The 15,944-nt window shown below is 39.4% G+C and overlaps 2 protein-coding genes across 6 annotated transcripts in view; one reads left to right on the top strand and one right to left on the bottom strand.

Annotated features, from left to right (window-relative positions):
- Positions 1-15,944, bottom strand: part of UBAC2 (UBA domain containing 2) — a 153,106-nt gene that overhangs the window by 68,682 nt on the left and 68,480 nt on the right. The gene's annotated exons all lie outside the window — the stretch shown is intronic.
- Positions 571-13,335, top strand: LOC113625408 (G-protein coupled receptor 183). 3 transcript variants are annotated; one of them, XM_027115938.1, is made up of 2 exons: positions 571-714; positions 11,685-13,335. In XM_027115938.1, the coding sequence occupies exon 2, from the start codon at positions 11,703-11,705 to the stop codon at positions 12,783-12,785; it is 1,083 nt and encodes a 360-aa protein (XP_026971739.1). In that variant the 5' UTR covers positions 571-714; positions 11,685-11,702; the 3' UTR covers positions 12,786-13,335. The 3 variants fall into 3 exon arrangements, with proteins under 3 accessions (XP_026971739.1, XP_026971740.1, XP_026971738.1); XM_027115939.1 differs by lacking the exon at positions 571-714 and adding an exon at positions 8,205-8,227; XM_027115937.1 differs by lacking the exon at positions 571-714 and adding an exon at positions 10,110-10,811.

Consider the following 15,944-nt stretch of genomic DNA (forward strand, 5'->3'; position numbering starts at 1 on the left):
TGCGCACGAGAGGCAATTCTAGCTGTAGGATGCCCCCTTCAACTCTTCCCTCGTCATGCATGTGTCCATGCAATCAGCGATCCAGTCAGTTGGTCTCCCGCCTGAAAATACTGACTAATCACTGTATACATGCAAAAGAGAATTTTTCTCCACTCACCACAGAAATTTCTGTTTCTTTCTCATTAAGCTGTTGATAAGATACAGAATGAGTGAACTACTCCCTGCACCAAGTTTCCAGGCAGACAGAATTGTCAAAATTGACATTTTTTCCCTTAAAACCTTTAAAAACTCACACTTTACACATAATATGGATACAAAATCATCAATAACTATGATTCTTTTTTTTTCCTGGTTAAGGTTTATTGCTTCAGTCTCTTCCAAAGGATTTTTTTTAAACTTAAATCTTTATAGAAAAATTTATAAAGTTCCATAGATATCAAAAATTCATAAATTCCAAGGGGTTTTTGGATAACTCTTTTTTAAAAAATCACTAACAGAAAAATTTCACTTCCTATTAACAAAAAAAAAGTGCACACGCACACATGAGGCTAACTGATCATTACTGTGCTCAGTCACAGGGTGACAGAAAAAAAGCCACCACCATAAAAGGATGTCTGCATGATCTCCCTTAAAACAACGTGCCAAGGTTAACCTACTTCAGTTTGGGCGAATACTGACTGCCACCACACAGAGGTCCCAACAAGGCACTAAGAGGTAAGTACCAGATATTTTGCTTTTTCAACAAGGTCTTGTGAGTTAAGAAAAACTTTGAAACCCTAATTAAGGTTGAAGGTAAAGGTAAAGAATCTGTTCAACAAAAAGCTATAAACATTTCTAACAAAGATTTTATCATTAATACAGTTGAGACTCTCTGGTGACAGGCAGTTCTAATAAGCTGATACTAAGCTGGGTGAAAGCAATGGATCATGCCAGAAATATCTTTGCCAAAAAACAGGGCTAACTTTGTACTTCTGTGTGAACTCACAATTACAAAAAAACAGTTTCAAATATTAATCATCAAATACTGCCAGTATTTCAGGATACTTTATGAAGGAAAGGAACAAAGTTATTTTAAAATGGAGTATTCCTACACTTAAATGTACTTATGTACTTATGTACTTATAACAAGTTATACAGCACAATTTAAAATAAAAGAGTTAGTACATGTTACTATTTGACCACATATGTAAGCACATAAAAGTCTTTCCTATACTTCTATTATTTCTCTACTTTTATATTTTCTATTATTTCTCAGGATAGAATCCCAGTAGTAGAATTCCTGGGGCAAAGGGTACACATCTAAAAAAAAAAACAACTTCAGATATAAATTGATATTTTTCAGTTTACAAAAACATTTTACCAATTTACTCTCCCACCAGTGACAGTCTGGGCCTCACTGCTTCTCAGCCAACATGAGTATTTTAATTCTAAATATAAACTATTAATCTAACAAGTGAAAAAAGAACATCTCTTTGCTTTATATTTATTTGATGATCAGAAAGACTGAACACATCTCCGTATTTTTTTCTAGAACTTCTGTGTGCCCAAAAAATATCACAAAACAATGAATTATATGCAGTGAATTGCCAGTATTTACGTCCAGGTTGGGAATGGAGGTAACAGAAACTTGGTAAAATATAAGCTGTGCAGAGACTTCCTCTAAAGGAGGGTGTGTTTTTTTTTTTATTTTGGCGGGGGAGGTGGTCTCACTTTAAGTACAATATAGTGTAGTGGTTAAGAGCATGGGCTCTGGAGTCAGGCTTGAACTGGGGCTCCATTATTTACCAGCTGCGTGACTCTGGACAAGTTACTTCCCAGGCTTCAACTGCTTCATTTGTAAAATGGGGAGTAATCATACTGCCCAGGTCTTACAGTACTGGCTCTCACAGTAAGTGCTGGAAAACTGCCTGTTACCATTCTCTCTTCCCTCTGCCCATTAAACCACGGAAGGATGAATCCAACATGCAAAGTTTCCTTGCCCTATCATTTCTATGGGAATTATTTTTCTTGAACTTATTTCTAGATCTTTAGAAAATATTTTACATAAAGACTGAGTCTGTGGATGATTATACATCTAACTGTGTTCTCTGTCTGGACTTTGCATTTGCGAGTATTTCAGTGCATGTTTTCTCTTGGGGGTTAATCATAGTTTTGGACATAATACTGCAAAGAGCACACCGCTCCAGAAAGCATTCTCACTCACAAGGTTCACCTATCATGTGGTGGTGGGAATTCCTTTTATAAATCACTTTCAACTAGCTTCTGAGAGCTTTTCAGTAACATGACCAGTCATTTAATAGAATAAATATGACTTTCATTCATTTATGCTTTCCAGAGGCATTTACTAGCTATCTGTTGCTGGCCAGTTCTGAAACACTCTATGGGATAAAATGAGATAAAGCCATCATCCTTAAGAAGTTTACATCTAAAAAAAGAGCTCACCATCCAGTAAAGGAGTTTACTAGTGACAGCTTTCTCTCTGCTATGGTTAAGGGCCTCCTGGAGTTGTTAAAATGCCCTGGTTGTGTATGTGCTGAGGATGTGCAGTACCCTCCAGTCTGTATCCTTCTTAGCTTGCCAGGAAGTTTGTAAAATAGTGGGCTTCAATGTAAGATGAAATAACACACGTTAAAATCCTCTGAAAACGACAGAGGTAACAAAGATCCTTGTGGTATCTGGAAGCCCAAAGAGAAGAATAAAAATATTTTGCTAAATATCTGCAAATATTTAAATACCAGTATAAAAATAAATTAACAGCATAAGAGCTATACTAGGTCTTCACCATCTTCTCTCAGTGGAAATTTTAGTCCAAACTGTTTTATAGACATCTTGTTAAAAATAGTAAAAATCTAAGTTTATTTATAAAACTTTTACTTACTTTGAAATATGCTACAAATAAATTAATGAATTCCTGATTTATATCAGCATATTTCCCTCCTTCCCTCCCTCCTCCCTCTCCCCACCTCCCTAGCCCATCTCTGCTCTCTGGTTGAGACAGGTGTATGAGTTGGTTTGTGTTAAAGTTTTGAGATGTCTTCCTATTTTACTTGTTTCCTACCAATAACCTCAGATCATGCTGGAAATAGGAGCTAGGGCTAAAACATACTACACTGAATGTGATTTCTGGAGCCAAACTGCCTGGATTAAATCCTGACACTTAGCAGCTGTGTCTTTAGGCAAGACTCATAAGTGCTCTGTGCCTCAGTTTCACCCGTGGCAATGGATTTGGGAAAGTTTTGTGAGATTCAGTGAGTGAACATACATAAGGTGCCCAGGGCAGTGCCTGGGACACAGTCTATGCTGAATAATACTGGTTACTATTATCAATCAAATGTATCCTGCAGTCTGATAAGAAACTTTGAGGTTCAAGAAAGCTGGGATTCTGCTATTCCTTAATGGATATTTATTGAGCATCAATCATGGGTCAGCTGGAGATGCACAAAATTAACAACACAGCCCCCACTCTCAGGACTTCACAGGCCAGTAGGAAACAGAAACAAAACAAACAGTACAGATGCCAGTACAGAGGGCAGTGCCCTGGTGAGGACACCCCACGCTGCCTTTCTGCGGGGCAGGGGGAGGTGCTGTCGGGGGAGCAGGAGAGGATAAAACCAGGGAAGCTTCCGGGAGCAGCTGATTCTGAGCGAAGCCCTGAAGGAAAGCAGGAGCTGAGGATCCAGGACCGGGGAGAGGAGGCTCCAGAGAGAAGGAAGAGGGTCAGAAAGGAACAGAGCTGTGAGAGAACACAGGACATCAAAAGACAGCAAGCAATCTAGTAGGGCCAGAGCCAGGGGGTCACAGGATGGAAGACGGCTAGAGATCCAGCTGAAGAGGGAAGCAGACCCCGAGCACGAAGGAGACCGTGTGGCGTGACAGACGGCTTTCAGTTTGCCTGGGCACCATCTGAACGGCACGGTGCGTGCTGCAACTGCAACTCCACGGAGAAGTGAGGGCGGCCTGAGGCAGGCAGGGCAGTGGGAGCAGCACGCACACAGGCAGACGGACAGACAGAAGGGGACGTGCAGAGGAGAGGCCGGGGGCCGGCGGGCTGAAGGCAGGAGGCAGCGGGGGACGAGGACACGGAGGCCTGCGTGGTCCCTGGCTTGGCAACTGTCCTGAGGGGGGACCCTAAGCAAATGATCCAATCTCTCCCGAATTTTGCTTATCCATAAAATGAGGATATTTAATGTTTCTGACTAAGTTCTATGAGGTAATAGAGACGAAAATCAAGATCTGAAACTTGCTTGAACTTTAAGGAGAAAGGGTTGTTTCTAGAAATATTTTGGATTCAGAGGATAAAGATTATACTGACTCAGTCCTTCATTATAAGGAGTCTTTGTATATTATGCAGTTGGTTATCCTACATACAGGTCAAATCATGCCACAGGGAAACACAGTATTTGTCTTCCTTACACTGAAATGAGTATTACGGTGGGATTATATTTTCTTCCAGTTCCTAAACATTATGCCATATATTTCAAGTCCGCAGTGCTACCACCTCCTCTGTCTTCATCTCTGAAGACTTTCATACCGTCCTAGTCAGTATTCAAGCTGCCAACAGCCACACAAGGAATAAATAATCAGTGAAAGCTGAAAGAAAACTAGCCAGACTGTGTAAAACCCCAAATGTGCAAGTGGGTGTTTAACCAGATAACACAAATGTCAGGCGCCTTTCACTTTCCCATCAAGTCCAACGTACGTGTTTACAGAAGGTGAAGTGTCTTCAGCGGGTGCCCACTGGGTTCAGGACCCCGCCGAGGCACAAAGAGGAAAGTGCAGATGGGCCAATGCTGTTTTTTTTTTTTTTTTCCCTGTTCTGAAGAAGCTCCCTGTGCACTGTCCTGCACATGACCCTGTGCAGACCTAATGAGAGGTGGGCAGGACCAGGCTGTGTCCTGGGGTGAGCCGCAGGGTCACCCTTCCACAAGCCGGAGGATGCAAGCGAGCGAGCTCCCTAGGAGACAGGGAAGAGAGGTGCCCTCAGACGACTCAACTCCTGACACAGACACTCTGGCACGTGGGAGGTTCCGTCTGAGAAAGTGGGGGCACCTGTCAGTGGTCACCCTTCTGGACAATCTTCCCTATATAGTCTCCCAAAAAATCAATCTTGGACACAGCTATCAACCTAGGACTCAAAGCTAGTGAAAAAAAAAAAGGTATCACCTGATAGTGTAGGAAGATCTCTTTGACTAGGTTATCGGGGTGTGTGCTGGCCGTCAGAGCGGTTGAGAACAGGGTAGTAGTCTGGAACGGCCATCAGACTGCACCAGTGAAGGGACGCGAGGCTGGGCCTATGCTGGTCACTGCCCGTCTGTGCCTCAGGGATGCCTGTTTCGCACCTGCCTGTTTTGTAGGCCAGTGGGACACACAACTGCTCAGGTGATGGTTGTTGAGTCACCGTAAAGCAGGTGAGAAACATGACTGGTTGAGTGCTAGGCCCCGGTATGTGTGACACTGGACCAAACTCAGATGTCCCTGTTTGCTCAGCTTCAAGAACAAGGAGGTTTTTTCAAGCAACTGACAAATACGTATAAAACTAGGTAACAGGAGGAAGCAGCAATGATTTCTTTCTTCCACGGGGTATGTTCGTCCTCAAAGGCAGTAGACAGCCCCAGCCTGCTGTCCTGATCCATCTGTGCTCATCTGCTTCCCGGGAGACCAAATCCTTGTTGCTCCTTTGAGCCTGGAGCCTTCCTCTGCCCCCTCCTTTCCCAGTGACTTTATTTTCCCACTCCAGAAATTTTCCCTCAATCTTATCCCTCTTCAACAAAATAACCAAAGGACAGTGTAGCAACAGAAATCAGACAAACAATGGGATCAAACAACAACACTCATCACTTAACAACAGACAAGTATCACTTGTATCTGCACGTCCATTCTTGGGTTGTTTTTGAGAGTGCACTCCTGTAACTTCCACTTTGGTGCAGGCCACTGTGGGCACTTTGAGTCACAGCATCTCAATGTGTAAACATGGTCCTGAGCAGACTTCATCTCACAGAGAAGTCACCTCTTATTAATGATCATGTCAGCATGATCTGACCCATTCGATTCATTGCTAAGGACTGAATTTAAACAAAATTACTAGAAGTTTAACCCCTTCTTACTTTTAAGTGTTGATGATTATTAAGCGAATAAATATTAGGGGTATCCAGGACATTTCAGGAATCTTAAAGCTAAATACTAAAAGCTGGTATTCTAGCATTTACTAAATCTTTGAATATAATGAGGATTTTATTCTGTTTCTGCCACAAATAAATCATTATCCAAGCAAGTAAATTGGGACTGCAGAAGTACCCTGTGAAAAGTCACAAATGCCTTCAAGTTGGTATCCAGGCTTTAGTTCTAGAGTACAAATCACATTAGCTCTTAGTTTTCTTTAATACTAATAAATGAGTTTTGAGGGGGCCTTTTATTTTTTCCTTTCTGTGTCTAGAAAGAACTTGACAGTTCATGTCAACATGTCTGGTTATGCAAAAATGACACGATAGTGTCTTAAGAAACACTAGCTACTCTATTAGTGAGGAAATCAATTCTAGAGAAAAGCACACACAGGCCCACTTTCAAAAATGTAAGTGAAAATACTTCGGAGGATATTTTGCTGTGGAAGAACTTGCTGTTTTACACGTTAGGATAATAGTAAAGTTAAAAGGATCAACATTGCGTTACAGAGACAAACCTGAGAATAGCCTTGTTTGCTTATTAACAAAAATGTTAAGAGAACTGGCACAGATGGCTGCCCCGTAGTTCCTTGGGTGGAACCTGAATAAGAACCCACACTTCCCGCAGCCCAGGTACTATCTGTGCCCTCAGGGCAAAGCTTGCAATCCTCATTCTTGTCTCTCAGCTGTGAGGCACTAAGGACAACTTAGGGACATTGTACATCCTTTCATCAGAAAGCATTATGAGGAAATTATAATTATTACAGGTACAAGTATTCTAAGGAAAAAAATTTAGAACAAACATTTCTTTATGCTTTTCTTAAGGCAAAAAAATGACGAGCCATAGTTTCAATACTTTCAAGTACAACTCAGTATATCTATCCTAAATACCACGTCAGACGCTGTTGTCTAATAATTACAACAAATACTTAAAATATAGTGAAAGAAAGAAAGAAAGGATTTAGTTATGACTAAAAGAGCAAGGACTAGATACAGTTAAAAGGGGAATTTGCAATCGAAAGCTTAGTAAAGGAGCACTGTAATGCAAAGAGCAAGCAGAACCCGGGTGTGTGTGTGGGAAGAAACATAGCAAATACTGAGATAACACCTCATTCAGACAACAGCACATTCCCAACATCCATCCTTCAGTGTGAGGTCCTCAGACATTAAAAGGTATCATTTCTGAATTTCCAGGATCTAGCATATAGAGGAGGCACTAAACCCAATTTTTGCTGAATAAAAGAATGGAGTAAGTCAAGGTTCAGGAAAGTAATCCTGAATCCTAAAATGATTAAAGGAAGGGATAAAATAATATTTCTGAGGGAAGATGATAATAAATTGGGATTGGTTGATATAAGAACAGGATAACAACAGTCAAGTATGTGAAAGTGGCTTTCTCTCAATTTGGAAAAGATAAAATGGACTAAAACTATAGCATTAGTAACACAGGATAAGTAACACCAAAGGTAATATACTAGAGCTGTTGACGGATGGAATCAACCTTCCAGAGGTTACTAAATATCCAAAAGAACACATTTCAAAACAGCCCAGAGTCTCCTTTACTTGAGATCCTCTGGGTCAGCCCATTTACACATCCACGTTGTGCAAGTGCCTTTCTTGGACCGACTCGGGGCAGGGGCGGGCAGCAAACAGCCCTTCCCCAGTCTCCCCCTCAGGGCTCCATGACGCAGCGTCCACCAGTCTGGCCTCCCACTTGGGAAGGCACCTCTCCTGGAGTGGGAGTCCCGTTGTCCTCTGGAAGAATCGTCTCCCTGCTCTGGAACGGCTAGGCCACACGTGCCCCGGCTGTTTGTGTACAGGTGAGGATGGCCCTGAAGCCTAGACCAGTTTGAAACTACAAACTCTCAGTTCTTGAAAGGCAGCGTGAAGCAGCTGCCCCTGCCGAGGACTGGACAGAGTAGGAGGCTTGAAGCCAGGTTGGCAGAGAGAAGGATCCAGCATGACCCTTACCTTCTCTGACAGAGGTTTCCTCGAGTGGAGAGTGGGTGCGTGATGGCAACACCTGGCTTGCAGGGCTGCTGGGACGGTTCTTCCAGACATGACTTAAGGTAGGCACCTAGCGAAAACTAAGGCATAAATCTGAATAAAGAGCACTAGCTTTGAAAAGTATGTCAGAGGACAAGGCTTTTGCAAGAAGAGCTGAATTTCAAAAAAGATTTCTTCAGATTAAAAAAAATTATTTACCTATTTACTCATTTCATAGTCAATTCATGTTTGGTGTTAAAAATTTAGAATATATGATGAAACTCAAAAATTACTTGTACTTGTGAACTATGTTTTGGCCTATATATCCATGCAGGGATGTGTGTGTGAACAGCTGCTTTTCCTACCGGCAAAGTGGCCTGTTGTGGAATCTGCTTTCCTTACTTAACATCATCCTCTGTCGGGAAACAGGCATCTACGTTGCCGTTTTCAGTGGCTGCATCATATTCTACTATACGGCCATAAAATACTTAACCAGTTCCCTAATGACGGACATTTGATTTGGTTGCAAATTTTCGCACTTAAAATTAACACTGTGTTAAACATCTTTTTCTTAACTTAAAATGTTCTGAAAACACTGCCTTTTGTGACTCTACTGGGTGCTTTATTTCATTCAGTGAAGCAGCTGGGCGTGCATTTGCAACTGGTAGGCAATGGCACATTCTCTGATTCATACTTTAGTGTAACTTTCCTAATCTCTACAATAATTATTATTCAGATGGAGGATTAGCAGACTCCACAGTGTATTTTTTCCCCCACCATGTATTTTAAAGGCAGTTCCCAGGAACCTGCTTTGGAAGACTCCTCGAAACAAAATTTACATGTTGAGATTTTCAGAAAAACATTTTTTTCACAAAAATTAGAAAAATAAAGGCAGCTCTTGATGCCTGTTCCTAAACTGCAACCCGTGCCTGGAATTTCCACCTCTCCCTCATGTCCGGTCTCGGCTCCTGAAAGCCACTTCTCACACGAGCGAAGCCTTTCCCTACTAACTGCAAAAAGTTTTCCTACTTTTATTCCACAACTGCAGTTTACACAATTTCCCTTTCAAGAATCACTCCATCCCCCCACCCCCACACAAAATATAAAGTCCATATTTATTGGTTTTTGTTTGTTTTGTTTTCTATTTCATTAATATCTCCAATTAATTTTATTATTCTACTTTTTTGGGGCAAACTCAGTTCTTTTCTAGCTTCTTGGAGCTGTATATTTAACTTAGCTATTTTCAATTTTTTAAGAAATGAATGCATTCAAGGTTTTGCATCAATCTCGGATTAACTCTTTAGCTGCATTCCACAGTTCTGTAGTATTTTTGTCCTTCGGTTCTAAGCACTTCAAATTTTGCATTGTGATTTCTTAACCCATGAGTTCCTCAGAAAAATATATCTTTAGATTCCAAGTGCATCCCTTATCTTTTTATTTTTGATTTCTAACTTAGTTGCACTGTACTACTCACAAGGAAAGTGAGCTGCTAGCTAATGATTTTCTGAGAAATCTGAGACACCTCTCATGATCTAGTACATGGTTACATTTGCAAATAATTCTAATGTGCTTTCAGCACAAATTCTGTTAGCTTTTCAGTCATGTTGGGTCAATCTTTTTTTTACCTGTCATATTCTAATAAAAATATGTTAAAATCTCCCATTATGGCTGTGGATTTGACCATTTCTCCTTTAGATTCTGTCAAATTTTGCTGTACACGTACAGTTCATGATTCTTTTCATGCCCTTGGTGAACTGTTCTTTTTAACTTGTGTAGCGACCTTCTTTACCCCTATTAATATTGATTGTGCCTTAGATTCTATTTTTTTCTGATGTTAATATTGCTACTCTGGCTTTCCACTGGTTGGGGTTTGCCTGGTATGCGTTTTCCCGTGCCTCTGTTTTCAAACTTTCCAAATCGCTCTGAGTTCCCTCTTTTCTAAGCAGCATACAGCTGGATTTTTAAAAATCCAAACTGACAGTCTCTGTCTTCTAATCGGTGAGTTCAAGCCATTTAAATTTGTTGTGACGCATTTCCTACCCTCTTATTTTGTGTTTTCTACCTATCATCCTCATCCTTTGCTTCTTCCCAGTCTCCTTTCTTGCATTCCCTTGATTAATAAAAAGCTCTACTTCCTTTGTTGCTTCCTTTTGCTTTAGGTTGTATTCCCATATTTTCATGATTAACCTATCAACGCTGTAGATAATGCACACCTATGGCATTAGTGCAATCCTCTCAGAACCCTCCTTGTCCGTCAGCATCACTGTTTTAAGACGGTTAGAACTAAGTTAGCAGAGCTCCAATTCATTTAATACTGCAGTCGGAGAAGTAGATTTGTAGTCACTGCTTTGATAAGGCTAGGGATAGAGTTCTTTCCTTTAACATACAGTACCATCATCACTAGATATATTCAACTTTTCCCTCAGCTTTGGTGACTTTCAGATTTGTGCATAGAGACAGACCTATCAGAAAATTATCTTTCTTCTAAAAATAACTTCACAGAATTTGTTGCTTCTCTTCCTTAGTTTTATCCAAGTTCAGCCTCATAAATGGAGTTTTATTGTAGGAGTTTTCCACTTTTCAACTGAGGACTTGAAATTTCATCTTAGACATTATTTATAACAAGAAAAGAGTTGGAAATAATCCAGATATTCATAAAGGGAGTAGGTAAGCAAATTATGCATTAACACACTGTAATACTGCAGAATATCTATCAAATGTCTATATAAGATCTACACATAGGACAAAAATATAGATTACACTGATCCATGAACATGGTAAATGAATAAAGCAGAACACAGAACACCACATGTGTAATGCGTCCTAAGTGTGTCCATGTAGGAACACATACTGCATGCATCAGCGGGGTATCTGCATTAATTTTAAAGTTTCCCCTTGAAGCTCTTACATTTTTTCCCTTTGTTTCTTTTTTTGTTGGGGCTGCTGTGGTCATCGTCTTCTTTTCTTTCTTTCTTTCTGTTCTTTTTTAAGAGAACCTAACAAAGGCCTTAGCTTGTTTCTCACAATTTTTGGGTTAACACAAATCAGATCACTGTGGTGAGTCCATATTTCACTACATAAATGTGTGACTGACTTCATTTCCTGGCAGTGACATGCATTTGGCGGAAAAAAAAAGTTCAACTGATATTCAGTTTAAAAGCAAAGTGTTACGCTTCCTGAAATGTGGGGTGCTTTACATGATTTTACTCTTAACCAGACAATGATTCAGAAAAAGGAAGGGGAAATTTCTGCCGAAAAAGTTAGTGCATTCCCTCTTCTCGCAAAAATACATTTGCCCTATTTAAACGGTTCTATTTCCTTTGCCAGAGCTTTGCCAAAACCACCAAATTGTGAGAGTAAAAACATAAATTTTATTCTCTGCTCTGTTACTATATAGTATGTAACCACATTACGTATCACAGATTATAAAAAATTATATCAATCTTGAAATTTTAAAAGTTAGATCTATAGGAGGCAGTTTTTATTGCTTTTAGTTAAATGTGCTTTTTTAATTAAACGTACCCTTCTTGGTTTTTTTAGAGACCTTGAACACTGCTGATGGATATAAAAATGGACAACTTTACTACACCCTCTGCAGCTCCTCTGGAGAGCGACTGTGACCTCTACGCCCACCACCGCACAGCCAGGATCCTCATGCCTCTACATTACAGCATCGTCTTCATAATTGGGCTCGTGGGAAACCTGTTGGCCTTGACGGTCATTATTCAAAACAGGAAAAAAATCAACTCTACCACTCTATATTCAACCAATTTGGTGATTTCAGACATACTGTTCACCACCGCTCTGCCTACACGGATAGCCTACTATGCACTGGGTTTTGACTGGAGAATCGGCGAGGCCTTGTGTAGGATAACTGCTCTCGTGTTTTACATCAACACGTACGCAGGCGTGAACTTCATGACCTGCCTAAGCATTGACCGGTTCTTTGCCGTGGTGCACCCGCTGCGGTACAACAAGATGAAAAGAATTGAACATGCAAAATGCATTTGCATATTTGTCTGGATTCTCGTATTTGCTCAAACACTCCCACTGCTCATAAACCCTATGTCAAAGAAGGAGGCTGAAAGGACTACGTGCATGGAATATCCAAACTTTGAAGAAACCAAACCTCTTCCCTGGATTCTGCTTGGTGCATGTTTCATAGGATATGTACTTCCGCTGGTAATCATTCTTATCTGCTATTCTCAAATCTGTTGCAAGCTCTTTAAAACTGCCAAACAGAACCCATTAAGTGAGAAATCTGGTGTAAACAAAAAGGCTCTCAACACAATTATTTTTATAATTGTTGTGTTTGTTGTCTGTTTCACACCTTATCATATTGCAATTATTCAACACATGATTAAGAAGCTTCGTTTTCCTGATCTCCTGGAATGTAGCCAAAGATATTCATTCCAGATATCTCTGCACTTCACAGTATGCCTGATGAACTTCAATTGCTGCATGGACCCTTTTATATATTTCTTTGCATGTAAAGGGTACAAGAGAAAGGTCATGAAGATGCTGAAACGTCAAGTCAGTGTATCAATTTCCAGTGCCGTGAAGTCAGCCCCTGAAGAAAACTCACGTGAAATGACGGAAACTCAAATGATGATACATTCCAAGTCTTTAAATGGAAAGTAAAAAGGAATTAAATCTTGGATTTATAGCAAAGTAAACTGTATGACAAACTTTGCAGGACTTTTCTTATAAATCAAAATGACTGTTTAACTTCTAATTAGGATTCTTTTAAATTCCTTTCATTGGGCACTATTTCTCACCTCCAACTTGGAAGTAAATTGATATATATGCATTTTTTTACACTCGAGAACGACATTAAGCAAAGTTCTAATTTGTAAATGAAATACTACACCAAAAGGGAGCATATTTTAATAACTCACAGTGTAGAAAGAAAAGTTTTGTGTTAATGAAAAATTTAATCATTAATATTTCCTGCCAATAATTTGGCAAAAGAAAAAAAAGACTGTTAAAATTGTATATTGCCAGTGTAGAAATGTTAATATTGTAACATATTTCTTTTCTTTTTTTTTGATAACATATTTCTTCAGTTCATGTTTCTTTCAATCTTAGACTTTATCTCCTCGATAATAAATTTTTTTGTTTTGTTTTGTTCTGAGTCATAAATTTTTGTTTCAAAAAGCTCTTTTGGAATAAAGAGCTGGATGCTACAAAATTATGAGTATGTCCTTCAGTGCTCACTGTCTACCCTCATCAGAAGTTACAGGGAGGATAAAATTAGCAGTAGACAGAGTTTGGACAGCAACATTATGGTGATGAATGCAATGAAAGCTCTTCCCAAACAGCCAGCATGGCATTCAAGGGCCACTGCTCAGGAATATCACGAGGACTTCCTGTGCAAGGAGGCACCATGTGCTAAATTCTCCTTGAGAATAAAAAAGTATACAAATAGCCTTGGTTTTTCTTGGGTCCCTAGGGGATGGTTTCTTATTTATACAGAAGTTGACAGTACCCTGTATCTGTATTTCAGGGGTTTCGGTTACCAGAAAGGGTAGGGAGGATGAGCAGTGGGGTGTAGTTGTCACTTGCCTAAAGAAGATGGGGAGTAAAATGCAAAATCATAAACTTCAGAGTAGCCAGGATTCTTTACAACATTATATAAATAAATATATAAATTTTATATAAATAAATACCTTTTTATGAGTAGCATGACCTCTGCAAGTACAATCACCCATCTGCCAGCTCAAATTTGCTTTATTGAATCCCCAAATTACCCCAATACAGTATCCATGTTAGCAATGATACCAAGTTTGATAACGGAACTAAAGAAATGAAATGCTGTGTCATGAGTCATACTTAAAATTTTTACTAGGCTTTATATCCTGGAAATATTTTCTTTCAAAGTCTTCTCTTACTCATTTTCAACTTTTATCCTGTAAGAAAACTAATCTTAATGGTTGATTCAGCACCATTTACTGAGTGCTTTCTGATTTGTATTTTGTTAATTTCATAGATAGCTAGCTGACCTTAAAAAGCCACTGTCAAAAATAGGCACTGGTCCTTGTTTCACCTTACGGAGACAGGTGAGACCACAAGGATGCAAGTCAGGAACTTACGGCCTCTCCTTCACTCCATCTAATAAACATTTCCAAGTGAAGGAGAAAAAAGGGCAAAACACTAAATTTTATGCAGGGTGGCACTTATGTAGTCATTTGAGTTGGATCCCAAAAGAGAAACCATTGTGAAAGTTGCTGAAGGAAAACCAGAAACAAAGCTTCCTGAATTTCAGATCATCTTCATGGCACACTAGCTCTATGACTATGTTCCAGCATAGACTATTGTATGTATAAGCCAACATGCTGTTTCATAGCAGATAAGAGAGGCCTCTCGGTGCTAATGGTCAGTTCCTAAGATCCTCCAAACAAGGTAGTAAATACCTATGTCACTTGACAAAGGAATGAGTAGTTTTCTCCCTCCTTCTTCCACTATATCACAAGTCTGCGCAAATGATTTTATCCAATCATCAGTAGTCATACTGCCAAGAAGGTAAACTTTAAACCTACTTCCAATCAATCTTTTAAAAAAAAAAAAGGTCTGTATTCTAGTCAATTCAGCTATTCGCTCTCCTTCAAAAGGACCTTACTTCCTATTTCATTCATGAAGCCACTGTTCACACACGGCCTTGGGGCACCCTCCCAGGGTCTTGTAGTATTAGTTGGCTTTAGGTTTATCTCCCATGCATTTCCCTCAGGAGTAGGTAAACTTGGAGAACAGGGACAATGCTGTATAATTTTGTGTTCTGTTACAGAAATAAGGAGGTGGCCTTATATATAATACATTATTTGAAAATCACAACCTATAAATATTTTCTCCAGCAGTCAGGTGATACATTATTAACAATTTTAAATAATAACATGTAGCTAGGAAAAATCATCTAGGAAAGCTGATAGTTACATGGCAGCTAACCATATTCACCTCTTCCATAATTTTATTTTTATTTCTAAAAGGATCATTTGATTAATTTAAAAAAACCTCTCAAAGCTACTTAATTTGAGTCAGTATAAACATGTAGACACTTCAGTGATAGTACAGAATAGATAGTATAGAATAGTAAAGGTTAGATTTTAGAAATGACATCATGTATATATGAAGAGTGCAATGGTTCACAAAAATAGTCCATGCAGTATGTAATGTCTTCCGTTTCACAATCCTGTGAAACAGGATGAGCAGATTGTATCACCCACACTTTATAAAGAAACCTAAATTCAGAAAAGGCACCTGGTAAACTAGAGGCAGCATCAGGAATGTAACCCTAACGTCATATCCCAGCCATAAAAAAGACAGAACTGAATCACACACAGACCCTGAAAAAAGTATTACAAGGCTTGTTTCGTTATAGGCCAGCAGGTTAGCTAACCCTTAAATAGGACAAATAACCAAGGTAGGTAGATTACAAACTCAGGCTATGAGTTCCCTGAGGATGAGAATGTCGTAGGTTATATACACAGCACGTGGTACAGAGCCTCTCCCACAGAAGGCTCTCAGATATCCATCTAATTGAATAGCACCTGTTTTGTACTATTACTAACAAAATACTAAAGCCCTACTGAAATATCTGTGAAGTTCTTAATTTTTCAATAAAATGAAAAGAAACACTCTAAATGCTTAATTACATATGCTAGAGAATATGTAATTGTGTAACTGAAGACAAAGACCCTCTAAGACCCTGCAATATAAACTAGACATATTAAAGAACAGAACTAATTTCCCAAGAAGCCAATTTAAATCTAGATACACAAATATGTTCTGCTTGAAAACAATTTT

Source organism: Aethalodelphis obliquidens, unplaced genomic scaffold, assembly GCF_003676395.1.
Source record: "Aethalodelphis obliquidens isolate GAN/ISIS:26980383/991018 unplaced genomic scaffold, ASM367639v1 scaffold15, whole genome shotgun sequence".
In the NCBI taxonomy this organism is placed as follows: domain Eukaryota; kingdom Metazoa; phylum Chordata; class Mammalia; order Artiodactyla; family Delphinidae; genus Aethalodelphis; species Aethalodelphis obliquidens.

Coding starts and splice junctions, on each gene's coding strand:
- LOC113625408 (XM_027115938.1), top strand. CDS start 11,703: ATGGATATAAAAATGGACAACTTTACTACACCCTCTGCAGCTCCTCTG.